Source organism: Amphiprion ocellaris, chromosome 10 (assembly GCF_022539595.1).
Source record: "Amphiprion ocellaris isolate individual 3 ecotype Okinawa chromosome 10, ASM2253959v1, whole genome shotgun sequence".
Taxonomy (NCBI): Eukaryota; Metazoa; Chordata; class Actinopteri; family Pomacentridae; genus Amphiprion; species Amphiprion ocellaris.
This window is the reverse complement of record NC_072775.1, coordinates 11,807,699-11,835,250: the sequence shown is the minus strand read 5'-3', so window position 1 is coordinate 11,835,250 and position 27,552 is coordinate 11,807,699. Positions and strand designations below refer to the sequence as shown.

The 27,552-nt window shown below is 39.5% G+C and overlaps 1 protein-coding gene across 1 annotated transcript; it reads right to left on the bottom strand.

Annotated features, from left to right (window-relative positions):
- Positions 1 to 3,098: 3,098 nt before the first annotated feature.
- scinlb (scinderin like b) lies at positions 3,099 to 20,957 on the bottom strand. The gene is made up of 17 exons (XM_023281854.3): positions 20,802 to 20,957; positions 18,496 to 18,682; positions 16,121 to 16,275; positions 12,702 to 12,863; positions 11,296 to 11,445; positions 10,787 to 10,876; positions 10,243 to 10,375; positions 9,466 to 9,554; positions 9,146 to 9,361; positions 8,927 to 9,060; positions 8,671 to 8,761; positions 6,294 to 6,464; positions 6,034 to 6,208; positions 5,117 to 5,232; positions 4,952 to 5,029; positions 4,740 to 4,800; positions 3,099 to 3,951 (listed from the first exon to the last, which is right to left on the bottom strand). The coding sequence occupies exons 2-17, from the start codon at positions 18,674 to 18,676 to the stop codon at positions 3,791 to 3,793; spliced, it is 2,163 nt and encodes a 720-aa protein (XP_023137622.1). The 5' UTR covers positions 18,677 to 18,682; positions 20,802 to 20,957; the 3' UTR covers positions 3,099 to 3,790.
- Between the last annotated feature and the right edge of the window lie 6,595 nt (positions 20,958 to 27,552).

Genomic DNA, 27,552 nt, shown 5'->3' with positions numbered 1-27,552 from the left:
AAGGAGGAGGGAGAAAAAAAAGAGGAGGAAAAAAAAAACAGGAATCACATGACCGAATAGCGCCCAGCTTTATCCAGCAGCAGCAGAGGTCTGTGGAGCGCCGCCGCATTGCAATAGAGGCTGGTAATGCAGGTTACTGTGTCATTGAATGCCGGTAATAGCGCCCCTGTTGTGCAGCCTGTAGGGGCTATTTAAAGGAGGGTCCCATCTCATGTTTGGTCCTCAATAGCCGTCAACACATTGTCCTTCACAAGCTATTCTTAAACCACATCAGGATTAACTGTGTGTGAGCCTTTTTTACAACATGATGCATGACATTGGACTATTGGACTTTCCCTCATTTTTTGAGGGAAACTCATTCAACTTTTATCCAAGACTCAAGAGTTTTTAATTGTCACATGCTCATACAGTATGACTGCTTCTCAAGGCTGTGCAGTGACAATAAGACATTCTAAAATTCAGATTTCACGCAGTTTTTATGATCCAGTGACCCTTGAAATTGCTATTAGGACTCTTTTCTCATTCATTCAGTTAGATAGTCTTATTTCCCTCTACATCTGGGGTGTCAAACTCATTTTAGTTCAGGGGCCACATTCAGCCCAATTTGATCTCAAGTGAATCGGACCACTAAAATCACAGCATAGTAACCTATAAATAACCGCAACTCCAATTTTTCCCCCTTGTTTTAGTGCAAAAAGTACATTCTGGAAATGCTCACATTTAAGGAACTATCTTTTAACAAAACATTGTAAACAACCCGGTATTTCTTTATAAAAATAAGTGCAATTTCAACAACATTATGCCTCAGTTTATCGTTTACACATTACAACTTATAGATCACGGTTTATCTATTTGATTTCAAGTGGGTCGGACCAATAAAATCACAGCATAACAACCTATAAATAAAGACAACTCCAATTTTTTCCCTTTGTTTTAGTGCAAAAAAAAGTACATTCTGAAAATATTCACATTTAATGAACTATCTTTTAACAAAACAACCTGAAATTTCTCGAGAAAAAATAAGTGCAATTTCAACAACATTATACCTCAGTTTATCATTTACACATTACAACTTATAAATCACGGTTTATCTGCAAAGGCACAAAACATTCAGTCACAGGTATCTGGAACTGAACAACATAGTATTTTACTTCATGATCAAAATAACTTGTCAAGATCTAGAAATTACTTTAAATTTACACTCATTTACATATCTGTGTATTAATCCTGACCGCCACACTATACAAACTAAAGTGGGAACTATAAAGAAAGAAGGTTCATTCATCCCTCTGCCTTGTAAATGTACTAAATTTATACACAAAAAATACATAAAAGTTGTGGCGGTACAGTGGACAAATTTATAATAGCTGTTACTTTTACTGGAAAATTGCACTTCATGTCATCTCTGTAATTTTTACACTTTGCAAAGCCGTCCTGTGGGCCGTATTGGACCCCCTGGAGGGCCGGTTTTGGCCCATGGGCCGTATGTTTGACACCCCTGCTCTACATCTTGTAACACTGTTTTTGGCCTATAGCACATCCAACTTCATTGTTAACTCTTTTTATTCTGCAGCTATTCCAGTTTGCAACAGCATCATCTAACACAAATTTCTTCCCCCTGTAGCACTTCACATCATCCCTTAACACTGTTTTATGTTTCCTTATAGCTGTTCTGGTGTCACAGCATCACTTAACACTGCTTTTCTCTCTATAGCACTTCTTAAACATCAAAATTAGCTCCCATAATAAGAAAATGTAAATCTGTATTGTCTCTTTACAGCTCTTCCAGTGCAATCAACAAGATATAACACTGTTCTCTTAATAACATCATGTTTGACACCGGTCTTTCCCCAAATAATGTTTTTTACTGCAATAACAGAATTGTGGGTACGTTATCTTCCATGCCAAGCCTGTACATATGTAAATTCATCAAGTCATATATATCCATATGTAGATTCATCATGCCTCGTATTTTGTCTCCATGAGACCTTAGTTACACCTGTATGTTTTTTTAGCCTTATTGTTATTTTGTCAATTCTCGTTCTGCTTCTTTCATGTCTCATCTGTATCCAGCTGCTGTAATTTTCCCAGTGAGGCATCAATAAAGTTTATTTTGTCTTATCTTATCGTGGTTTTCCATGGGTCCGTCACTGTGAATGAGAGCTTTCATATCACACAGTCATATATTCCATTGTTACCATAAAAATAGGGATTAGTGCAGCTGTTGTTGCTCAAAATGTGGCTACAGATCATTAAATAGATCAATTCTGCCTGATGATCTATTTATCTGTCTATTGGATTCTATTTTGCAACAACTACCCTTTGACAAGAGGACCAGTGGTCATCTATCATCCTGAAATTTCACTGCTTGGTTTGAAGAGTCCTGGAATCTGATCTGAGTTGTTGTACAGTATTTGCCATCGTCCTCTGATGTGAGTCTCAGTGTGGATATCAAGGCTTTGCTGCACTGAGAGTTGACTGCAGATTGCTGTTTGGGGACTTTCTCCTCCTAAACACGTCAAATTCCCTATATGTGAAAACCTACTTAGCAATAAAAATGACTGATTCTTCATTACACAGTACCTCTAGTGGCCTTTACTAACAACTGATCTGAGGTGTGTATACTTCTGTGACTTTGGGCTACTTTGACAACACTTTTGCCTTATTTAGCACACATCCTCTGAAGTCAGTTATTAAATTTCTTATGAGAGAACAGTTGTTTAAAATCTGAGGATGTATTAGACATTCCGCTTTTGCTCAGATTTAGCTTGCAACATACCGCTCAGTGCTCTATATAACAGCTGAAAGTAGCATGGCAAAAAATAGACATTTCCAGGTTGCAATGCTGCTCCTGTTTCTTCTCGAAGAAATCTGTGTCCTGAAGGACGGCGCAGCTGTGAGCTGAGCTTTCATGTCTTCTTCCTTCGTCTTAGACAGATGCTGCGAGCTGCGAAAACAGTCTCTCCTCCCGAGAGAGTGGAGAGAAACTCAGTGAGATCAGGCTGGTGATTTCTTATGACACTTTCTGTAGGTTTGATTTAAATTCTAAACATGCTGGTGGTGCAGTGAACATTTATTCCTGTTCATAAAAGCACAGGTTTGAAACTCTGGCAGTTTTATTTAAAAGCCATTCAGGGACAAATTCAGGGTCATTTAACAAAGAGTCAACACAACTGACGTGTTTATATCACTGTAAGCCTTTTCAAATTCACAAGCACAGAATACAATTTTAAAAAATGCAGCATGCAACTTTTATAAGTGTACAACTTTCCAGTACCAGGTAAAACGTGCAAACATGTAGTTAGGAAGGAAACAGTTTCAACATGCTGTACTACTTCATTATGAAAAGCAAACAGATGTCTAAGACAAACAGAAGGAAAGCATCTCAGCACTAGTGCACTACAGTGAAAGCAAACAGACGATTTCTCCAAGTGCATAAAATAGCTTTCCTGTTTTCCCATTTCCTCATCATTAGAGGGCCTCAGTGGGTATTTGCTGAAGACGTGAAGGCAACAAGCTATTGGATGCAGCATATCAATAAACCACTTCTACAAATTAAAGATAATGCTACCAGAGGACACTACTGGACTACTGATGTGATGCATTCCTGTTGACAAAGTCCGGTGCACTGCACCGTGACCAAGGCATAGAGGCAGCCATTCAGCCTGATAACGGTATTAACATTGGTTTTGGCACTTAGGGATCAGAGTTAAAATGAACAAAAATGGCAGAGTGGAGTGTTGGGCAGGTAAAGGAGTTAAAATGAGGGGAAGAGCCTGGAGTTTTGTGCTTAGAAACGTGCACGGATTCTTTCCAATGGATCTGTGTCCCACATCTTGGGATCCCAAGCCTGGAACCAGCCAGTGAAAGTTGGAGGCTCTGCTCCCTGTTTGATGGTGGTGATGGGAAGTCCTTTGCGACCAGATGGGTCTGAGTCTACATAGTCTTTAGCTGCATCACAAGAAACAGGTGGAGGAAGGAAAAGACAAAGGAAGGAGACAGAAAGTGAGAACATCCCAAAATCCAATAGCTGACTGAACTTTTTTTTTTTAAATGGCAAAAATTGTTCTGTTTTTAACTATTTTACAGATTTTCACTGTTAAAAGTTAAACTATAGATTTGAAAGGCATTGTTTCTTTGAAAAAATGCCCCAAATGACACCAGTTATCTGAGAGAGAAGCTATAAAAACAGTCCAGTGGACCTTGAATGACTCATCTGTGACGTGTCGTTTCATTTGAAAATTAACCAAATCTAAACTTGAAAGCCACTTTATTCTGCGTGTCTCATTTAAAAGGCATGTAGAGTAAAATGGCTTTAAACAGAGGTTTATTTACAGCATCCAGATTTTGATAAGAACAAAAATTTCTGTGCTCCTCAGAACAATTTCAATGCCATTAGTCACTCAGCTGCAACTGAGAGTTGCGTGACAAAACTTTAGGGACTTGCTGGCTGAAATGGGTTGAACTGCAGGCTGTGTTTACACAGAGCAGATTATGGAAGCAAATTCTAAATGTTAGTAAAATATCTACAGCATGCAGAGTCATTATTCTTCTTAGTATTGGTAACAGTATGTTAATTGTCATCGTGTTTGGTGTGCAAGAAGCCTTTTCAAGCTTTTACTTTTTCCAAACCCAGCTGCTATGAAACCCAAATGTCTCCAGCGGCATATATCTAATGAAAGACAGTGTAATCTGAGAGGTTTATTTGTTTCTCCCTTTAGAGCTGTAGTGCAACACACCTATTTTCGGTGCTCCGTTCCTTTCCTCTGCATTCGCGTCTTTGCCAACCCAAAGGAAGAGCTACAGGGAGGAGAGACACATCCACAGTCACTCAGATGTCGCAGCAGAGTTTTACATTTAAGTCATACAGAACAAAACCCTGCTTCTATCTGGTGCGCAGAGTTTCGAACACTGCCATGACTCTGCACGTGTGGCAGACAGGTAATCTTACCTGGTCCCAGGTATCCAGGATCATGACGTCATCAGTGGCCAGATCCGACTGAGTGAAGTCTCCTGGAACTTCCTCCACCTGAGAGACAAAACAAAAGAAGACTCAGACTGACTGTGAGCGGGCTAATGCGTATTTGTCAGTATTTTGTTTGGTTCCCTGACTTACGATGAGTCGTCCAGTTTTGTTGGAGCAGCCAAACAGACGTGGCTGTTGGACCGTGTTCTGCAGACTCTTTGAGGTCTGATAATCCTTCTTTCCCCCCAGAGCAGACCAGAAATCAGCTGGGAGGAAGGAAAAACACAACTGCAGTCAGCTATGAGGACTTAGTTCCATATAATCGCTGCTTTGTTTCATCGAACAGGAAATGAACAACAACCGCTGTGGGGCCAGTGAGTAACAAGCAGCATCATCTTTTTAAATCTAATCACAAACAGAGCAGAAATGTGGTAGCTATGTCTTATCGGGTGATCAGTCATTAGTGTAACTGAGTAGAGAAGCCAGATCTGAATGGCTAAACACAGCCTGCAGCAATTAGACATGATTCGATTTTTAGCTTTTACACCCTTCTGCCTTTTAAAAGGACGATTAGCACAACCTTTAAAACAGCACTTGACTTGACTGGGGGTCAAAAATATTCCATAAAACATCACCTGTTAGATAGAGTAAAAAAAAAAAAGCACTTCAACTGACTCACTCTGGTCCTGCAACCTGGAATAATCTGCAGAACAATCTAATGCTTAACTCATTTTTATCATTTGGGTAATTCAGGCTTTCAGTTTCATGTTATTTTACTTCCAGCTGCTTTTGTTTTAGGTGATTCATTTGTTTTTAAATCTTAAATGCTCCAAGTAATATTGTCTAATCTTGACTTTTAACATCTTTTTGCTATCTAATATTCTTATTTGTGTGCTGACATATTTTATTCTATCTTCTAGGCCTTCTTACCTCATTGCAGTCCAAGTTGAAAAAGAGGTTGAATGAATGAATGAATGAATGAATGACCTCACATTCAACACTTTCTTTTAATGGCAAGTGAGAGTTGCCATTAAAACTGTGATAAATGCAGTGTGTTGGAGACCCACCTGGCTCTTTGCCCTCTGACACCTGGGTGACCGTTCCACCCAGGAAGCCCACCACATGTTTAGCCGCCGTCATCTCCTCATCGCTGGCGCCAACACCTCGCCACACGTACAGCGCCTTCGGAGACTTCAGCACAAACACGTCATTGGTGTTCAGATTGGAGGCAGTGGGTTCGACCTGAGGAACAGATGAGAAAAGGAGATCAGAACTCTGTACGCTTCCTGAACGTACACATAAACTCACGTTCTGCAAACCAGTTTACCTCCACGGCCCGGGTGGCGCGGCAAGAGCTCTGGCGGATGTGGAAAAGGCGGGTGCCGCCGGCCTTCGACTGTCCGCCTTTACGAGACGTTCCTCCGCTGTGGATGATCATGGGTTTGCCCTGGAAGAGGCTCATCAGGTGAGGAGGCTCCTGACCCTGAGTCACTCGTACCTGTGGATAGGTGGAGCCAAATCATTACTAATATTCAGCAGAGAGAGAGGAAGCTTCTCGACTTTTCTAGTTTAACCTGCAGGTACTCAGGTAAGTAGAGTAACAGAATAAGTGAAGCACAAACAATTAATATACCGTCATACCACCTCAAATCATCAGGAGCTTTCTGATTTGCTTATTTTTATCATAAACTGTGGATATTTAAAATACCATCTGTGAAAGTTTAGATTTATCTATCAAGTACTTGCAAGTACTTGTAAGTACTACTTACAACTTGCAGCAGATTTTTTGCACATTGAAATCCGAGGTTACGTTCAAACGACTTTCACAGTTATTTCTTTTCCTACCATTGATTTAGCATTTGTAAGATTAGACAAGTAGATCAAACATATTATGATTATGATTGAGTTGAAATATGAAAAACAATTAATGCAAAGTTCCATCTTCGAGGACATACGAACAAAAAAATAATACTGCATAAGTCACATTGTTCAAAAGTGAACCATTTAAATCATACGAAGCTGTATGTCACAATAATTCAAAGCAAAACACTTTTAAATATAATTATTGATCACAAAGAACAAAAAAGATATATATTTTTTTGTTTAACTTTCATAACAGATTGAGCAGGTGTGACAAGTTGTACCACAAAAATAAGAGTCCTGGTGGTAGTTTTCCTAATACAAAGATTTTTTAAAATGTTTTTTTAATATGTGCATATTTTTTAAATTTTCTGACCCATTCCAATCTAATGATGTTGTAAAATATCAGTCAGAGGGACCAAACCAGTACTTTAACTTTAATTCTTTAAATAAATTCCTAATGTTCATGTACTTTTACTTGAGTACAGGCTTTTCATGTAGTATTTTAACCATGCTCTTTTGGTATTTTTGCATAAGTAAAGGATCTGAATGCTTCCTACACCACTGGATGATTACATGATTAAATCAAATTAGGACACTTTGCTAACTGAATTTCATACCATAATGAAATAAAACATTTAAAATCCTCAACCATAGTTGCATGGTTTCCAAATACTTGCAAGCACAAGTACGGCCCTTTATAAGACACCTCTGAAATAGCTTTATGTCTTCATTATTACTCCTAACTATCACTAAGGGTGAAGTTTGTACCATACTTTGATGCTTGACTCTTGTAGTTCCTGTACATTTCATATGAAACAGTTCCAGAAAACTAAAGACACACTGCCCTCTGCTGGCTGTCTGGGGTAGTGTGTTATTTACAGGGGGTGTGTTGACATAATTCAGCTGTACTAAATCCTCTAACTATTCAGGGACTTGAACCTTCATCAGCCAAACTCTACAGTCTTCTGTCTCTGCGATCTCATCAGATATAGAACCTCAGAAAACAACCTTGTACCACTTATGTGCAAATGTTGATCAACAATTCCGTTAAAAAAAATAAAGAGTAAACATCACAAGCAATTGTGAAAGTTTCAGGTTAGTTGGTGATTATGACACTTCAGCTGCAACTTCTTACTCAACTTCCACCATCTGCTTCTAATAGTCAGAGAACTCCAGCAGCAGTAACTCATGAAGAAAAAAATACTCCACTAACCCTAACTGCATTATTTTTAGTATTTCTTTAATTCTAGTGGTGGCAGAAGTATTCGGATATTTTATTTAAGCACTAATATAGCAATGAAGCAATACTCCAATAAAAGTTGTGCATGAAAAGTTAAAGTTTTAAAGCAAAAGTACTAGTTTGGTTGCTCTGACTGACATATTATAAATCACATTATTAGAACATTAATAGAGAAGCATCAGTGTGTCAGCAGTATGTTACTGTTGTAGCTGCTACAGGTTTGAACTACTTTATATACAGTTTTAAATGCAGAAACAGCAGATAAAACCAATTTTTGTTTTCAGTTTTTTGGATGTCTTCCTCAAATCTTAGATTTTTTATTTTTTTTTAAACATTTACAGAATGTTTTTTGAAGCCACAGAGGTAGACACCACTGTTTTAACATTTACCAATGTGTTGTATTTTAAAAGCATGTTAAATGATCCGTTGTGTTAACTCTTCTTCATCAGAAAAGTAACTAAAGCTGTTAACTAAATATAGAGGAGCAGAAAGTACAACATTTTGCTCTGAAATGTAGTGAAGCAGGGCTATATATTGCGTAATGTACAACTCAACAGACTCGTTTCTATATGTGAATGTGATCAGTGAGTCGAGTTCTAACCTGAACTGGGGCTCCTCCCATTGAGTCATCCATCCTCACGGTGAGGAACGCTGAAGCTGCCAGTTCATCCTGCGTGCACTTCAGCCCCTGCCTGACAGAGTAACACACATCCAGCTCTGGGTCATTAACAGGTGTGATCTCAGACTGGGTGTGGTGGGATGAAGTATGCACAATCTGCCACAACTTGTCATTAACAGTCTGCTACACAGATTCTACTCTTCTTGCTTTGCGTGAGTGGACCTCTTGTTTAACCCACCAGGTGTAAATGATGTGCTGCTCCCTGCTTCCCTGTCTGTAGCTGTAGAGGATGAGGTAACAGTCTCCACCGAAGAACTGACCGTAGGAGGAGGGATCCACTGGAACGTTGTCGCCATTCTCAACACGCCAGATCTGAACAGCAGAACCACAATGTGTGCAAACAGCTCCCCGCTCTGTTAATCTGTGCCATGTTTTCACTTTTTGAACACGCTCCTACCTGGACCTTGCCCTTGCCGTCGTCCACCATGCCGTGCTGGGCGGCCATGGCTTTGTTTGAGTGCAGGGAGGAGGCATCGAAGGGCACCTGCTCCACTTTGGCGATGCGGCCGATGGTGTAGGCCTTCCTGGGGCCTGTGGTCTCATCCTTGTCCCTCCAGTCGCTGAAGAACTGCTTGAACAGAGTCGTCTCGCCTCCTGCAGGGAGCACCTGGATCTGCAGGTCAAACTCTTCAGTTAGTGCAACTCATATGTGACTTTTCTTCCACAATATTTAGATTTTCTCTTGTTTTTTTGTGATTAAGTGCGTGTCAGGTTTACCTGTGTTTTGTTGGAATACCCCTTGTCCTTGATGAACTGCTGACCTGCAGACATGGCTGCTTTACGCTCTGATACGTTGGCCTTGGGACCTGTTTACAGTCAGTTAAGACATAATACAATAAGAATGCGATAACTTGTGACTCATCTTCACTCAACGGCAGGTTTATAGTGCAAATATATATAAAGAGGCTTTGTTCAGAGTAGAGGTGTCGCAATATACCACAAGAAATGGTTGTAAATGACAATATCCCTAATATTTTTTTAAAAATATGATTGATATTCTGTATAATACACATGTGATGAGTAATAATCCAGTGCCAGTAACTACAGTATTGTTGTTCATTTGCACAACGGACCCAAAATGCAACACGAAGAAAATTTTGAGTGATTGCTTTAATCAAATTTTCTATTAATTTTGCAATAATATTATCATTCTGAATACTGCTTGCTGCAATAATCATGTAATGACAGTCTGATAGAGTGACGCTATTATTATTTTAGACTGACCTATGATACACCCGTGAGGCTTAAAAATCTATGAAACTCAGCACTGACCAGAATTAGATTGTGAATTGTGAATCAGAGACAGAGCATCTGTGTTTCACTTGTTAAACCTAAACCTAAGAGATGTAACAAGAGGTAAACACACATTTTCCAGCTGTTTGTTTCTAGAAAAAAAATCACCATGTGAACAGCGAGGGAAGCTAAAAGCTAATTTAAGGAGCTTAATCACTAAATTTTCTGCAGCATTATCAAGGTCTACGATGCTGCAGTCACCTTTCCACACAAAGATGTTCCTGTCCACCCCATTGTCCAGGATGTAGCACTCTTCAGGAGACAGCATGGCCTGCTTGAAGGGGCTGGAAGGAGCCACAGACGTGACCTTCATCGAACCAGATGCATCTGAGATCTATAAAAACAAAGGGACAGCATCAGCTATCAGCTCTGTTCTCAAAGTGCAAATTTAACTGAATACATATTTCTTCAGCATCCTTTAATTGTTGCAAAAGGCCCTGAAATGTAGACTTTATATTGTGTGAGTTCCATATAAAGACAGAATGTGAGATGCTCTTTATGTCATGTGAGCCTCAAATTTGAGATTTACACCCTGGTTTAAGAAAGTCGTGGTCAGTGAAGTCAAATATGTGGGCATCTTTAGAGCTCATAGGGAGTAGATAGAGGCTATAAAATTCAAATTTTGGATTTCAAATTCAAATCAGCTCCACAGGATTGCAGCACAGTCCTGCTCAGTGGAAATATTCCTTTGTAACTTGAAGTCAGTGATAATTTAACTCAGCTGACTGTCACTTGTGCTTCTCACCATGTAGAGGACACCCTTCTTCTTGTTGCCAGTGTCCACCTTGTCGTCATCCGGAGTGCTGGGAGCAATGGCGGTTTTGGGCCCAAGAACCTGCAAAACGAGCAGAGGAATTCATCCCTACGTGTGTCATAATTAGCATAAGTTTTATATAGAGAGTGGAGGAGTGATTAGTGTCGCAGGTTCTGTCCTACGGCGCCACATGGATTAAAAAAAAAGGTTTTGATGAATTGAAAGTAAACTCTGTAAACCTCCCCTCCCCTCTTTCTCTCTCATTAGGCCTCTCTGCAGTTCGCCCTCTGCCCTTGTTGTAAAGAAGTGTTTACAATGCCGCCTTGGCACAGAGTTGGCACATCACAAAGGACAGCATTGTGTCCAGTGGTTCCCACGCTGACTAACTCACTAGCAGTGAAATGCATTAATCACACTTATAGCTTCCCCTCTGTAGCGATCAGTGTTGAGGGTAAAGTTTGATGAGGGTTCTGCAGAAATGAGGAATGCGTGGGACTGACCTCTGTGAGTTTGGCCGGCTCTTCACCTTCCTCCACCATCTGCAGCTTCGCTCGGCCGTTTCTCTCATTGTCTCTGATGTCGATGGCGACCTCAGAGGCCTTCAGACGCTCAAATCGGTTACACTCGCTGCCGCACCACTGGTAGATGTCCTGTAGGAGAGAACCACACAGAGAGAGGGAGTACTAAAAGGTTGTAGGCCTTCACTATTTCACAGGAAACATATTCTTTACAGTGTAAACATCTGAGTGTACTGACATACACGGTAATTCTTACTAACAAACAGAACAATAACTAGTCCGAAGAACATATATGATAAACTTCATTAAAAAAAACATACGAGTGGTAATTTGCTACCATTTTGCACTATTTAAGAGGTCATCTACATTGATTTGACAGATTCCTTTTCAAATAGAGAGTATAAAGTACATGATGAACTCCTAAAATATGTTACATTGCAAAAGATTAAACAACCCAACAGTAAAATGGTATTAACTCAATACTGCATCTGTAATTCACCAATATACTGCAGCAGTATAGCATGCCTAGCTGTCATTCTCTGCACTGAGTAATTATGCTTTTGATATTTTAAGTACATATAGATGGATTTTTGCCATAATTTCACATTCTTATATGCTCAATTCTTCATTCGACCTTGATTTTAACTGAGTAGTAGTATAGAGGCCTCACTTATAATACCGACAAGTAAGTTAATAAACATACACAACAAACTTGATGGTAGAATGATGGTAAACCTATTTAAAAGGACAGATTTTCACTATATTACCATTATGAATATTTAGAGAATTTAAATTCGACGTAAATGGACCAGAACAGCTGGATGTATAATAAGAGGGAAATAAAACCTAAATTGCCCTGAGGACAATAATGAGTTGAGCTTTAGATTGCTCTGGAGGTTATTCCAGGTTGCAGTTGCACATTAAGTCAAACTGGATTTTCCTAGTTCAGGGAAAAACTGTTGGCACATGCAAGGAATGCAATTATTGCTTTGGAAAGGGCTGGCATTAAAATGCAAGAAATGAAATGGGACAAAACCAGTGAGGACTTTTTAAATGAATAAATCTAAGCAGCATCTGTCATGCCTTAATAAGAGTGAGGGCCACCCAACTGAAAGTGATGAGTATTATAACTATTAGCAGTGACAGATATTAGTGTGGAGTCACAGCTGAGGTATGCATGTATAACATATCTCCATAATCCTCAATAAGTATTTCCTTCAATGCAGTGGAAAATATGATTTATTCCTGTGAAAGAAACATATTTTTGTGCACTCCCTATTTTAGTCATATATTAAAGTCAACTCTGTTTATAGTAAAAAGTAGAAGATTCTGATAATCACTATTTTTGACTCATCACGTTGTGAAACTAAAAGAGAAAAACAGCTCACCTTTCCCAGGTCGATGATGAAGCAGTCTCCCTTGTTGAAACTGCTCCAGGTCAGGTCAACCTCAGTGGCTCTGATGACCCTGCGACCCTTGACATGAAGCAGGCGTTTCACGTCCATATCGTTGGTGACCACGTGCTTGAAACCTGAGGCCACGCCGCCTTTCTGTGACATAAAATGATCATTTGGATGAGGTTTAATGCATGGAGAACTGCCCTAAAATCTCAGCAATAAAGGAAATGTGTATAGGAGCACGATTAAGGGACAAATTTTACATCACATCCACAGTTTTAGCTACAAGGACTGAGGTTTGACGCATGATCTGTAGAGATGATCTTAGAGCTGTGGAGGTGAAATGAGGTTTCAAGGAGGCACTGAAAAACCACAAGGAACAAAGGACTGCAAATTGTGCTGCCAAAAAAAGGGATGGTCACAGATAATAAACTCAACAAATCTTATCAAATGAAATGAACATGATACCCTCTGGACAGGAGGAGGATCATGTCTGTTCTGCAACAGTGTCGTACCTGAGGCTGAGGATTGTGGCGTAACGTGCCATCCTTGGTGAAGCCATTGAGCAAAACAAGCAAATGCAAATTAAACGCTGCAAATGAGCAACAGAAAGACGTGATGTGACAGCTTCTATGGGTTTGAAACTGAAGCTGGGATCACCAGCGACAAAGAACGATGTCCTAGTTCCTAAACTCTCCATCTCCATCTTCCTCCACAGCTCCACACAGAGCGCAGAGTCTTTAGCATTAGCATCTGGAGGAGTGGCAGTTCAGACCTCCAGAATGAAAACCACATTCACGCTGATTGCCTTTGTGCCGAGGACCAGTAAAATTTTCCATGGCAACAATGCAGGCTCTGTTTATTGTATGGATTGTTTCCTGACAGTGGAGTTACCAAAACTATGAAGAGATAATTAGGTTTGGTTCTGTTTCTGTCTGCTTCCTCTGTGTGAGTGCACGACCCAACATGTGCAGAGCAGAGTTTCAGCCCCACAACAAAACTAGTAAACAAGTATTTGGGATAATTACACTCAGCTATAACCCAGGACGGGGGATGGATCTGTTTCATGGCAATGAGAAGCAGATGGCTGGTAAAAGTGACTTCGCTTGTGCTTCAAAATGTCGTCCTTTGAACAGGCCGGTTGCCGGGTTATAGTCGATCAGTCAGTCGGACACACCCTGAGATGTAAATAGCAGAGAGGGAATGTTGTGTTTTCTCTGAACTTAAGACTCATCAGCTTAACTGCATGCCAAAGTTCACGGGACAATGATTAAACTGTAGCTATATTTCGGTCACAGAAACTTCTGGGGCAGATCGTTGCTCGTTGTGTGTAATATTAGTCATCATAACTCTCACTGTTTATGAGAGTTATTCTTACTTTATAGTTTAAAAGGGTGTATTTTTTAACTGCAGACTGAAAACACAACAAAACAGAAGTGAAAACTTTCCAGGATTGTTGTTTTTCATACAGTCACTGATCTAGAGCAGTGGTTCCTAAGACTGTCATGTTTGTCTACCTGCAGCCTGTCATCGAGGTTGTGGTTGAAGAGTCAGAAAAACTGTGTCACGTCTTTTCCTAAACACTTTTCTCTGACCTCAGTGGAAAACATCCTGAGGTCAAGGAAAGATGTGACGAAGAATTCATGCGGATGTAGGAAAACACAAGTGTGGCACTCGGAAAAACCAACTGTACGCTACATAATCATGACGTTGAACATTCTTGTTGCTGCCACAAGAAATTATGGGACTGAATTATCTCCTTTTCTTTTGCAATGGACAGTAAAATGTGTTGTACGTTAAAGGATCTAAGAAAGGAAGCTCTGAAGCACCTTTCCTCAGTTCAGTTCAGTTCAGTTTTATTTATATAGCACCAATTCACCTCACTCGTCATCTGTGAGGTGTAGACCTTACAAGACTATGTTATAGACAGTAACAAATACAAAGATTCCCCTTCAGTCAAGTTCCTTGGAAGCAGTAAGAACAAAATGTAAAAAAAAAAAAAAAACATCTGACAGAACCAGGCTCAGGGAGGGCAGAGATCTGCCTCCACTGGTTATAGGGTGAGGGTAAATGCTAGCAGATAGCTTTCAGAGAATTTGACTAGCTCTTATCATAGCAGCCACTTAGATTCTTCCAGGTCACTTTACTCAGTTAAAAACCCTCCAAATCAAAAAAAGACTACTCATATGAAACCTGCAGACCCAATAGTGTGATACTGGATTCAGATGTATCAGTACTTGGAGCTAAATGCTAATGGAAACACACCGACTATGCTAACCACAGCAATTAGCACAAAACACAAAGAACCACTGAGGCTGATGGGAATGTGGTTAGTTTTTGAGGTATTCACAGACTAAATAAACTACAAATTTAAACTGACGATGCTGCTTGATGATGTTAAGGGATCACCAAAATCATCAGGACCAGGGACTTCATGACAATCTATCATCTCCAGGCTGTGGAGAGAGTTCAGTCGGGCACAACAGAAAATACTGTGTTTGGTATTGACATGAGGAACTGTAAGAGTGAACTGATACTGAACAACATCACACTAACTAACAGGAACTTTGTAGTCGCTTGTTGTAAACCATGCAGATTCTGAGAACAATGTGTATGGAAGACTTGGGATGACAAATATGTATTACCATCTATGAATTGAGAGGAGCAGTTCATTGTTTATTAGGATTCTTTTCTTTCTTTAATTATTTTTCCATATGTATATGTTTACTGAAAAAAGGAATAAAGATATTGTAAAAAAAAGAAAGTTTGTGAACAATCATCTCAGTGATTTAAAATAGGTATGAAAGATAGATAGATAGATAGATAGATAGATAGATAGATAGATAGATAGATAGATAGATAGATAGATAGATAGATAGATAGATAGATAAATAGATAGATAGATAGATAGATAGATAGATAGATAGATAGATAGATAGATAGATAGATAGATAGATAGATAGATAGATAGATAGATAGATAGATAGATAGATAGATAGATAAATAGATAGATAGATAGATAGATAGATAGATAGATAGATAGATAGATAGATAGATAGATAGATAGATAGATAGATAGATAGATAGATAGATTTCACATAATTTAGGTTTCATTCTATAAATGTTTTGTATTGTAAGTGGTCTTTAATGATATGATTTGTAAGCCATGATGGTAATGGTTTTTGAATTGAACAAAGGTCTTGTTTGTATTGAAAGTGGCAGACAGACCTATAAAACACTGACATACATGCAAAAACAATACCTCTAGGTTAAAGATAAATATTCTAAATTTATGCAGGAAAATGCAGCTCTTCTTACGTCCTACAGCTGCAATCATTTCTCGATCTCTTGTGAGGACCCTCAGGTTGAGAACCTGCGATCTAAACTTATGACTGCACAGTGAAGCTCACCTGGTACTTGATGCCTGACTTGAAGTATCCCAGAAACGTGGTGGACTCGCAGTTCTGCACCTCCCTGAACTGCACCGGCCCTCCGCCCAGGAAGTCATCCAGCTGTGTGGCAAAGATGGCCGCCGCCCCGCTCTCGTCCTGGGAACACTCATCCCCTGCAGAAAAACAGACGTTCGTACTTACACAGTTAGAAATAATTTCCTCACACTGATGCTCAAAGATGGTGTTTCTCTCAGAACAAAGTGCAGCACTTTAGTCTCTGCGGTGACCTGATGGGACTTCTGAGTCACGACTGGAGACTTTAAATCACATCAACCACAGCTGCAGCAGCGTCGCTTTGCATCCTGCTATTAAAGTCAGATGGCACACAGCATGGACAAAACTAGTTCATAATTTTACATGACTAACATACTTCCCAGACAGAGGGATTAATTGTGTCCCCATGTTATTTCTACTGTAACATCTTACAGATGGGGTTGCACTGGGGGAGAATTGGCAGAGTCCAAACAGCAAAAACATGCTGGGACCCGTCTCTTGTGGCCTATTGGGGTATTCCAGATGTGAGTCATGCAGTCTATTCATTTAGCTCGCTGTTTTTGTTATGCAACAGAAAATTTACTGAGGCTGGAAAATGTAGCTGAGAAAAAAAAGTAGTTAAAGTTGTTCGACGCTGCATGAACTGAGGCTGGATGAGCAGAGAGCTGTGCAGCGGAGCGGAATTTCACAAACTGGTGTGACTTTAGGGCAGGAAATTTCAGCGGCTCATACAACAGAGGATGTTTCATCGTTGAGATCAGGAATTTGATCTTGAAACCCGCAGCTTTAATGTCGCAACAACATGATGAAGCACTACTTGCTCTGTAGTCTCATCACATCTAAACCTGCAGTACATGAGAATGTTTGCAGGCTTGGAGATATCAAATTTCATTGGAGTTTAAACTTCTGCCATGTATGTACATCCACAGTACGTGTATCAGCTTTGGGGGAAGTGACTTTTAAAACTGTAAATGTGTCACTTAAGTTTAAATCTGACTTCAAAAGGCAACTAAACACATCGATGAGGCATGTAAGTTCCCCTGAAAGCATGAATTGTGAAATTTTATGGACAGTATGCTGTTTTTGCACTTCTATTTTTCAGTGTCTTCATCATTGTGTGTTAAATAAAGCTGTTACTGACGTATGATTAATGCATGAAGGCAAAGAATCACTGCTGCTCCATCACCGTTAACCCTCATGTCGTCCTGCGGGTCAAAATTAACCCGTTTTAAAGTTTGAAAATGTGGGGAAAAATATATATTTTCACAGAGAAACTTCTGATGTCCACATTTTCAATATTTTTGGGAAATCTTTGGACATTTTTTGGTGGAAAAAAAGAAATGTTAAAAATGTTTCTTAAGAACATTCACAAAAAAATCTACCAAAAATTTTGCTGGATTTTGGTCAATTTTTATGTGAATGTTCTTAAAAAAATATTAGAAGTTTTACTGATATATATGTAATCACTTTAGATATTTTTAGGATTTTTTTTTGAAGATTTTTACTCATTTTTTGAAAATATTTACAAGAATTTTCTTGCCAAATTTGGGGGATTTTTTTAAAATAAAACTTTTAACCGAAACTTTTAGGGAATTATTGGAATTATATTAGTGAAGGTTTTGCAAATTTTCAGAAATTTGAGGATTTTTTTTGCTGAATTTTTGTATTTTTTTCAGACAAGGAAACAGTATTTTTTGGTGCCTGTAAATGAAGACAACAGGAGGGTTAAGTAAACTAAATTTACCTCAAAGATCAGAAAAAACTCTCTGTCTTAACATCGACAACTGTAACACAAACCAAAAGATCAAACCCAACCCTCCATAGTGCTGAAAGCAGGCAGCAGTGGCTACTTAGTATTCATATTCTCACTAATAGGAATATCAAAAGCTTTATAAATGCTTTATTTGTTGCTTCAACCATAACAAAAGTGGGAAATAAGGGGTTCCTCCAGAAGCAGAACCTTCAATATATAACACAATCAGTCACTCAGAGGCATAAAGCCAGCAGGGAAACAATAAAATAATATTCGTCAGACAATAAAACCTTTCAAAAGATAACAGAATTTAAGAGGGGGAGAACACAAGTGATAGTGTTTAGGGAACATGCTACAGTTCAGTGGCTTCTGCTGTCATAGTTCAAGACTGTTCCTGTTTTGAAAGCACTACTGACATCCAAAAAGAGACAGGAGGATTTCACTGTACAGATTCTTTGTTTTGTTTGTTTTGTAATACACGCAGCTGTATTTTAAGCTTAATAAATAGCTCAATTGGGATCGTTAAATTGTATCGACTGCTCCTATGTGCTGCCACAGAACGCCGTCTTGTGTGTTGACGTCTTACCCAGCCACATGTGAATGTTGTGCGACGGTGCCGCGGTGGTGAGGAGCAGCAGGTAGGCGTCCCCGGTGTAAAAGCTGCCATGCAGGGCCTTGGGAACTGGTTTGAGGTCCAAGTTCTCGATGCGCCACACCTGCAGGCCCGGCTCCTTCCCTGCAGCTTCAAACTCCTTATGGGAAACCATGGTGCTCTGAGACAAACACAGGATGCAAAGACATAATGTGGAGATGCAGGAAGCCAGAAGGAGTGATTTTAATGATTTTTGCCTTGCAAAACTTTGCTGAAAATGGACTCTTGTAAATCCGTCCTAATGCAAGCTGAGGACACAGAGGAGGAAACAACAGAGAGAAAGCAAAAACATAATGTGAAGTGGTTTATTGGCATCAATACGATGATGTGTCTCCTGAGCAATGCATGCTTGTGGGTAACAACTGAGAAGCCACAGTGAGTAAAAATACATGTGCTATCTTAACAGGAGGCCTCACTGTGTCAACAAAACCAGACAAACTAGTTTCAAACCTTCAATTACTGCTGCTCCTGTCACATGTATAAATTGTTCACATATATCACATGATTTTCTTACATTCTTTGTTTCAGACGTCAACTGTATGTCCATGAGAGGTGAAAATTGTTTTGTAGTTTGTGTGTTTTTTGTTTTTTTTTGGGTAGAATAAAATAATCATGCATGGGTTTTTCTTATTAGCGATTCCAAAAACGCATTAAAATCATCTTAAAATTAGACTCATTATAAAGAAAAGCTTAATAATTTTCCGGTTTTGGGTCACGTTTATATCAATTTTGTCACAGTGGATTCAAGAAGGGGGGAAAAGCCTTTCAGAATATCTTCATTTATGAAAATGAAGCTGTATAAGATTGTCTGAGATGAAGTGCTTTTAAAGTGCGAAACCGAACTGATGCAGGAACTTTGCACCTTCATGGGCAGATATTTAATCAGTAAATCATATCTCTGCTAAAATAAACACAACTATCACCCTGGTACCAACAAAGCCGTACATGCATGACCCACTTCCTTAAAGTAATATAATTCTTTTTTTTTTATAGCTGTCGGGAAGTAAAACTTGATATTTTTATTACTATTTTATGTGCAGATTGTCTTGATAAACTGTGAGCAAACTGGCATTCAGGTTTACAGGACGGTTTTTAAATATCAAACTGTATCTCTTTGCACCACGAAGGTTGAAAGATTATATAGATTGTCACTTGGTGTGATTACACAAGAGCCAGATTACGAGTCTGTGTGGAAGCAGGATTACTGTAGCTGACGTCGCCTGTGATGACACAAAAACTGCTTCTTCAACACATCCACTGTCCTCTCTGATCCACATACAGTGCAGTCAAGTCTCTACCGCTCATTATTGACACTTATTAAGAGATTCCACTGTGAAAAACCTGTCGCTCACACCAAACAGACATAATCCAAACACATCACCACCTCCTGAAGGAATATTGTTGCTGTGGAGTTTGCTCAGCTTTGTTTAAATGAGCAGCCTGCAGCTCAGGTTTCAGAGATGAGACAACACCCAGTGGATATCCTGGAACACGCTGATCGATAAGTGCTGCATCATGCACAAATGTCTGGAGGATTCGTGTGCATTAAGTGTCTGGGATAAGATGCACTGGTCAGAGGAGATTATTACTGCAGGTCTGTGGGGATAATTGCTGGAAGAGCATCTCTAAGTTCATCTAAGCCAGCTTTTCTGGTTGAACACACACCAGATTGCTTTGTTGCTTCTCTTATTCATTCAAATAGAAACTTGCACATGCATAGATGTCAAAATAAAATAAAATTATGAATCCAGGAATTAATGGAGCTGCTTCCATTTTTTTCCCTTTTTGTAGTATTACATAACATCCAAACTACTACTTCCTGCACTTCTTTTGCAGCTTTCTGCGCTTCATTTTCATTCACGAGATAATACCAGATAATAAAGACAACAGGAAAAACCCTCCAAAATAACCTATAAGTCAGTGTTTCCATCAGAAGCTGCTTTGGATCCTCTGTTTTCGTCTCTGTGGCTGCTGTGACTCATGAAAGCGAAATGAACGGAGACTTTGCACATCTGGAAAATTCACTCACTTCAAACTTCAGGGAGGGGAAAAAAATGCAGAAAAAGCGCTGCGATCGTGAGTGAACATCGCGACTTGTGCAGCTTTAATCTGAGGTTTTGCGCACGGATTTTTATCTTTTTTGAACGGACTGACTGACAGATTCACGTCCAGTGTCCTGAATGTGCCAACACGTGCATGCAGGCTGACTGGAATAAACAGAGAAATAAAAGTGAACTTACAGTTTGCAAGATGAACCGGGAGAGGATCAGAAGCGCTGATGGAGGTTGTAGATGTGGGAGTGAAGCGAGAAAAGAGCGTCTTTGTGCTTTAACGTGTAGCAGGGGAGGAGGAGGAGGTCGGGGAGTGTTTATGGTCTGTCTGAGGAGGAGGAGGAGGAGGATTGAAGCACTGATTGGTCGACAGCAGCACAGTGGACAGTGTAGACATGATTCTGTGCGAAAGATGCTTTTTAATGTCTTGTGAAAATGTAAAAAAATTTCCATTTCAGTTCTCTGTGCTGCTTCCTGTGCAGAGCAGATAGGAGGGACAAAGTTCATTTACATTCTCGAATCAACAGCTGTGTGTTTGACTTTGGATTTAAGGCATTATGTGACTGGAAAAATTACAGTGAGGATACACGTTTAATTCCCAGTGAACTGAGGAAGCAACAGCATTCAAATTAATTAATAGGAAATGGTTGCAATTTCTACTTTAACTGGTTTAATTTTAACCCGGACACGTGGTTTGACACTTAACCTGGTAAACATCACGCAGCTTCTGGAGTGTTGTTTCCTCCTGTCATATTTTTAGTCACTGTTGAATCATTTTTTAGGATAAAGTCCTGCATCTCTACGGAAACAACACAGCCATGATTAGAACTAGAGATGAGTCAAAAATGTCTTCTGTGCATCGGTCATAAAAACATTTAATTGAGAGTTACATCTCTAGTGTCCACAAACGGTTCATAAAGTGATTGTTTTGTTTGTTTTTTAGCTTAAATTGGGTTTTTTTTAACAGTTACACCTAATAAGTTCAATTACAATTGAAACAGGCCTATTATATGTTTTGTTCTGTGCCTGAATTTTGACTGCTGCCCACTCACTAATGGTTTCATGGTTGCACTGAGGGGCAGTGAGACACTACAGTGCAGTGATATTGATGAAACATCATGATTTTTCAGCTTAGATTTGAGTAATTTTCCTGTAGAAATGGACAAAATGAAAGTTGAGTTGGTTTCATTAGTTAATTTTAGGGCTGGGCATGTTAACATGTTATTAAGGCGTTGTCAGAGGCATTAATTAATTAACGCCAGCAACTATTTTGTCATGCGTTAACGCAGTTTTTTTTAAAAATTGCTATTGTTGTGAAAGGCAGTTGCCCACTGGCTCTGAATACACAGACAGACAAACTAACAGTGGAGGAAGCCTTCTGCAGACTGGTTGGATGCAGCGTGGGAGAAGTAGAGGTAAACTAAAACAAGACAAGCTAACAGATGCTGCAGTGAAGTAGTTAGCTACAGACTGCATTCAGGTTAATACTGTGGAAGATGTTGATCTGAGGAACGTTCTTAGGGTTGCACAGATTGATGGCACACATGAGCCTCAGCCTGCATCACTGGAAGGTCTTTGTGTGACGATATAAACCAGGTTCGAGTCCAACCCATGGACATTTGCTCTCCTCTCCACATTTCCTGTCACTCTCCACTGTCCTATATATTAAAGCCTAGAAAGGCCACAAAAAAAGAAATGCAAACATGGAGTTCACAGACTAAAACGTCTTGTGCACAGTCAGTCCCAGCTGTGGACTTTTTTAGTGTTGGACCACTTCACCTCTCTCTAACAGGGACAGCTGCTACTGAACATAGACTGTTTCTGCTGCTCCCTGATAAAAGAGAAATGTTTCTGCTGGTACCTGTTCAGAAAAAATAAGAATATAGATTTATAAATGTTAACTTGCTGTTGCTGGGAAGGTTCCTGTTAATGTTGTGATTGTGGCTCTGGACTATGAGGGTAACTTGTTTTTCAATAACAAACCAGATAAAATGTTAATGCCCTTGCTGTGGCAAATAGCTTTAGTTTGATTTGATGTGATTACATTAATTCTTCGGTTGAGATTTTCAAGAATTGTTTTAGCTGCTACGGTGTAAAGGGAATACTGCTGTTAGAAAGCGCTTTATTTGTTTAACCCTTGGGTCGTCCTGTGGGTCAAAATTGACCTGTTTTAAAGTTTGAAAATGTGGGGAAAATATATATTTTCACAATGAAACTTCTGATGTCCACATTTTCAACATTTTTGGGAAATCTTTGAACATTTTTTGGTGGAAAAAAGAAATGTTAAAAATGTTTAAGAACATTTACAAAAAAATCAACCAAAATCCAGCGAATTTCACTGGATTTTGGTGGATTTTTATGTGAATGTTCTTAAAGAAAATATTAGAAGTTTTACTGATATATGTAATCACTTTAGATATTTTTAGGATTTTTTGGGAAGATTTTTGCAAATTTTTTGGAAATCCCCCAAATTTGGGGGATTTAAAAAAAAAAAACTTTTAGGGGAAATTTTTAAGAAATTATTTAAATTTTCTTCCTGAAGGTTTTGCAAATTTTCAGAAATTTGGGGGATTTTTTTGCTGAATTTTTGGATTTTTTTCAGACAAGGAAACAATATTTTTTGGTGCCTGTAAATGAGGACAGCAGGAGGGTTAAAGTGTTTGCAAACCAAATGTGATTGCATTTGTGTTCATATAGCAGTACTTTTAAAATAAAACCAGCACTAGAGGGGGGCAGAAACAGAATCAACATGAGCATCATTTCTGAATGCAAGTGCTTTTTTACAAAGTGATACCACCGTCACTATTTTCAGTTTTACAGCTTCTTCAAAGTAGGACACAATTCTGCACGTTGACGTTAGAGATACATTTAGAGGAATATTTCACAACGCTGAATGTGTCTTCTAACAATATGCTGATAAAATACTGTTTATAAATCATGTTGTATTTGTTTTATTGCTCAAGTGGAATTTATTTTCCTCTCAGTCTCTCATCTGTTTCCCTACTTGCCTTCTCTCTGTTCTGTTTAAACGCAGCCTGCAGTTTGGCCAAACAGAATTTTTGTCTTGTGACGGTCACAGTTGAGTCATTCATAGTTTCTCAGTTTGGCAGTGAAGCAGAGATTTTTTTTTAATAGTTTTAAAAATCTGGTGCCAATGGTTAATTCATGGAGGATTTGATAATGTGTCATAGACACTTAGATCTGGTTAATTTATCAGAGGGAAAAGCGATTTACATTTGGCTTTTCAACCCTTCTGGTTGGAGGGTTAATGGAGATTTCAGTCACTTTTTAAATTCCCTCCAGCTTTAAAAACCACCTGTGCAGACATTAGACACAGCCTGTACCACTAAGAGAGGATGCAAAATATTAATTCTGACTTGTACCGTCTCATTACCCACAGACCAAACACATTATTTAAAGCAGCTCTTTTCTGTTTGCTGCCACGTTGCCCAAAACCTGCTGAACAGCTCATCATCTGCACACATCAAACCCCCGTTCAGACCTGAAGACATGCTCACACAGGTCACACCCAGCCCCTACACTTCTCTTTCTCTTTTACTTTCTGCAGGAAGGCTGTTTATTTTAACACAAACAGATTCCTCGCCTCAGAGGTGATGAGCAGCGTAACTGTTTATCCATAAATGTTATCTACACAAGCATGACAAAGTGTGAACGTAACGTAGACACAAACCCAAGCAACATAACGTCGCTGCTCCACACCACAGCAAGCAGCCAGTTAAATGCAATTATATTTAATCTGCTTTCCAACTAGTCACGGCCTGTCACAGCTGGAAAAAGTCTTCCTAAAGTTATTACTGACTTTGCTGCAGTGTCAGTGTGTCTCTGATGCAGGCAGACCAGGCTTTATGGACATTCATGTCCTTTGTTTAGACTTCAACAGGGGCTCCACATCACAACAGAACAGCGTGTATTTCTGTCGATGTGTTTACGTCTGAAGGTTCAAATCAGATTTGACTGAGTGAGCAGAATGCATCAGTCAAAAGAGGAAACATCTGCGCCACTGTCTTTGCAGCGTTCATCCCCTGAGATCAGCAGTTTCCTCCATTCATTCTCTTCATATAAATGAGTTAGTTTTCCTTAAAATTGATCCGATTCGTCCATTTTAGTCACAAGCCAGGAGTCTGCTCCATGCTCTGAACTCATTTGTTTATCTGTAGGCCCTCACTGGTGCCAGACCGGGGGGTGGCGTCTCATCATCAAACAGGACATGACATGTAGGCTGAATGGCTGGCTGCCAGAGGCCCATTGTGCCACACACTGACAGCTGGCTGATGCACATCCTCAGCAACAATACAACCAACCCAAAACGGATTAGACTCCGATCACCCGAGGCCTGGATGCCACCGAAGTTCACCAAATGAAGCAGAAGTGTGGCCCCTACTCATGCAAAGAATAATCTGGATGTAAAACAAAATCTAAATGACCAGACAATAATCTATATTGGATAAAGTTTAATTGCTAAAGTGTGGATGAGATGTAAATGCAGTATAACCAACTTCAAGGAATAGTTAATGAGGGGAAAAATACTTATTCATTTTCAACCCAAGATAAGAAGATTAATACCAATCTTACATCTGCTGGTTCAAAATATGAAACAAAGCACTGAGTAGTCCAGTAATATTGCACTGTTACAACCCTGTCAGACTATAGATTGGACATAGCCATCATGGCACATCCATTGGTTTGTGCACAACCATGTTGAAGCTTTAGCTTGGAATCTAGCCATTGCTAACGTGTCGTTTTGAAATGTAGCATAATGAGCGAGGGGGAATTTGACAGAGAACTCAGACACACTATGCAGGGCAATCACACCATACCCTGCTTCATTCAGTATTTTACTCTAAATGGGACCATATTTTTACAAAATTAACAGCATGCCATATTGAAAGGGGTCTGGAAACAAGTGACTAAGGCCGTAAACTCAATAGGAAAACACTTATTAAGGTAACAAATCAAGTGAGAAGTTGAATCACTTTCTCACCCAGAGGAGTCACCCCCTGCTGGCTGTTAGAATAAAATGCAGGTTCAAAGCACGGTTTAATTTTTGTGACCTGGAGGCTACGTTTTTGTTGTTGTTTTAATGTACAGTCCTACATTCAACCAAGAAATTCTCTCACTTAAAAACCTGTAAAACCACAATGTACTGTTTCTATGCTTCAATTTTTGTATACATTAAACAATCGAGAGTGGATTTTGTTACACTTGTTTGCCTTTTCCTTACTTGTACCAGAAAGAACCCACAGTAAATACATGATAACTAGTTTGGGCGCTGAGCACTAACTATGGAAAACACTGACAAGAAATGTCAGCCAAACCAAACCTGCTGGAGGCACAGAAGCAAATGTCTCCGACCTTTAGCTGTCATAAAAAACATAACTAGGTTACCTCCTCCTACTTGGTCTTATGAAAGTTCAAATAAACGAGGGGAAGGCCAGAACCAGTGAACTGCACTTTGGCAATAGTGGACCACTGTGGAAGGAGATAGCCTTTAAGCCATTAATGGTTGTTTTTCATCCAGTGACTCAAACCTCACTGCTCCAGCTGGTGAAACAACACGTGATCGACTCTTGTGGTCCAGGAAGTCCATGAAAACCCAGTTGAAGGAGGGTGTGACCAGTTCCCTTCCCTCTGGGTGTGTGGGCCGTCAGATAAGGACAGCTCAGCTCCATGGTGACCGCCACAGAAAAGCATTTGTCACTTTCAATCCTACGAAGGAAGCTGTCAGAGGCGTGGATGAAGATAACCTATATTGTCCACCAGACTGACCCCAGGATAAATTTGTCTCAGACAGCCTGGCAGACTTAACACCAAAACAGAATCTGTTTTGTAAAAATTGCAGCAGTAGATAGAACTCAATTAGCATCTATACTTTTGGTTTAGTAAATACAGGAAGTTAACTCTCCTGTTGTCCTCATTTACGGGCACCAAAACATATTGTTTCCTTGTCTGAAAAAAATCCCAAAAATCAGTAAAAAATTCCCCAAATTTCTGAAAACTTGCAAAACCTTCAGGAAGAAAACTCCAATAATTCCTTAAAAGTTTCCCTTAAAAGTTTTATATTAAAAAAATCCCCCAAATTTGGCAAGAAAATAAAAAATGAGCAAAAATCCAAAGTGATCTAAAGTGATTACATATGTATCAGTAAAACTTCAATATTTTCTTTAAGAACATTCACATAAAAATCAACCAAAATCCAGTGAATTTCACTGTGTAAATACAAGCACCTGAACTCAACTTATGCAACCATATAATTGTTATATAAAAACACAGTGGATGTTTGGAGTCATCTATGCACTATTTTGTTCTTTGAGCGGTCTGAGAGTGGACAGAAAGATTCCTGTACTGTAACATAATTTGTAATTTCTACCACAAATCCAGGCCGGTGGGAAAGTAGGAACCCAGTCATCATCTCTCTGGAATGTCATCCAAAGTGAGAAGTGAAATATCTGTGTAAAGTTAGAACACGTAGCTGTAATGCAGACAGCTGTAGAGACTTACTGCTGTTACAAACACGTAGGACGTTTCATTGAGGAACTAGAGCACAGCTCCACTGCACGCAATCTACCGCTGGCTGAACCACATCCTCTACACTCAGAAAGGTTTTCAACACACAAAAGACCGAGAACAGAAAGGCTGTCTATATGTTAGATGTAAGAGAGAAGACCTAAATGATGGTTCACAGCAGTTTCAATGATCTGTCCATATAAGGCCTCCCAGCTTGTTGGCTTACTGACCAAGATGATTACAGCCTTTGTCTCCTTCTATTGCACACAGAACACAAACACATAGAGAAAACCTGCAGTAACCAGCGGTGAGCAAATGTAAACATGAACAGCCGCCTCCCTCGTATGTAGGCAGGAAATCAGTCAGTGTCATTAAACCAGCCTACTGATGGTGCTCCTGCCACAGCAAACACCTC

Excerpts from the sequence above, each read along its gene's own strand:
- scinlb (XM_023281854.3), bottom strand. The coding sequence starts at position 18,676 with ATGGTTTCCCATAAGGAGTTTGAAGCTGCAGGGAAGGAGCCGGGCCTG. Across the intron at positions 9,061-9,145 it reads ACGGCAAGGGCAAGGTCCAG|ATCTGGCGTGTTGAGAATGG; the intron begins GTAGGAGCGTGT and ends TCTGCTGTTCAG. Across the intron at positions 8,762-8,926 it reads CAGCACATCATTTACACCTG|GCAGGGGCTGAAGTGCACGC; the intron begins GTGGGTTAAACA and ends TTACTCTGTCAG.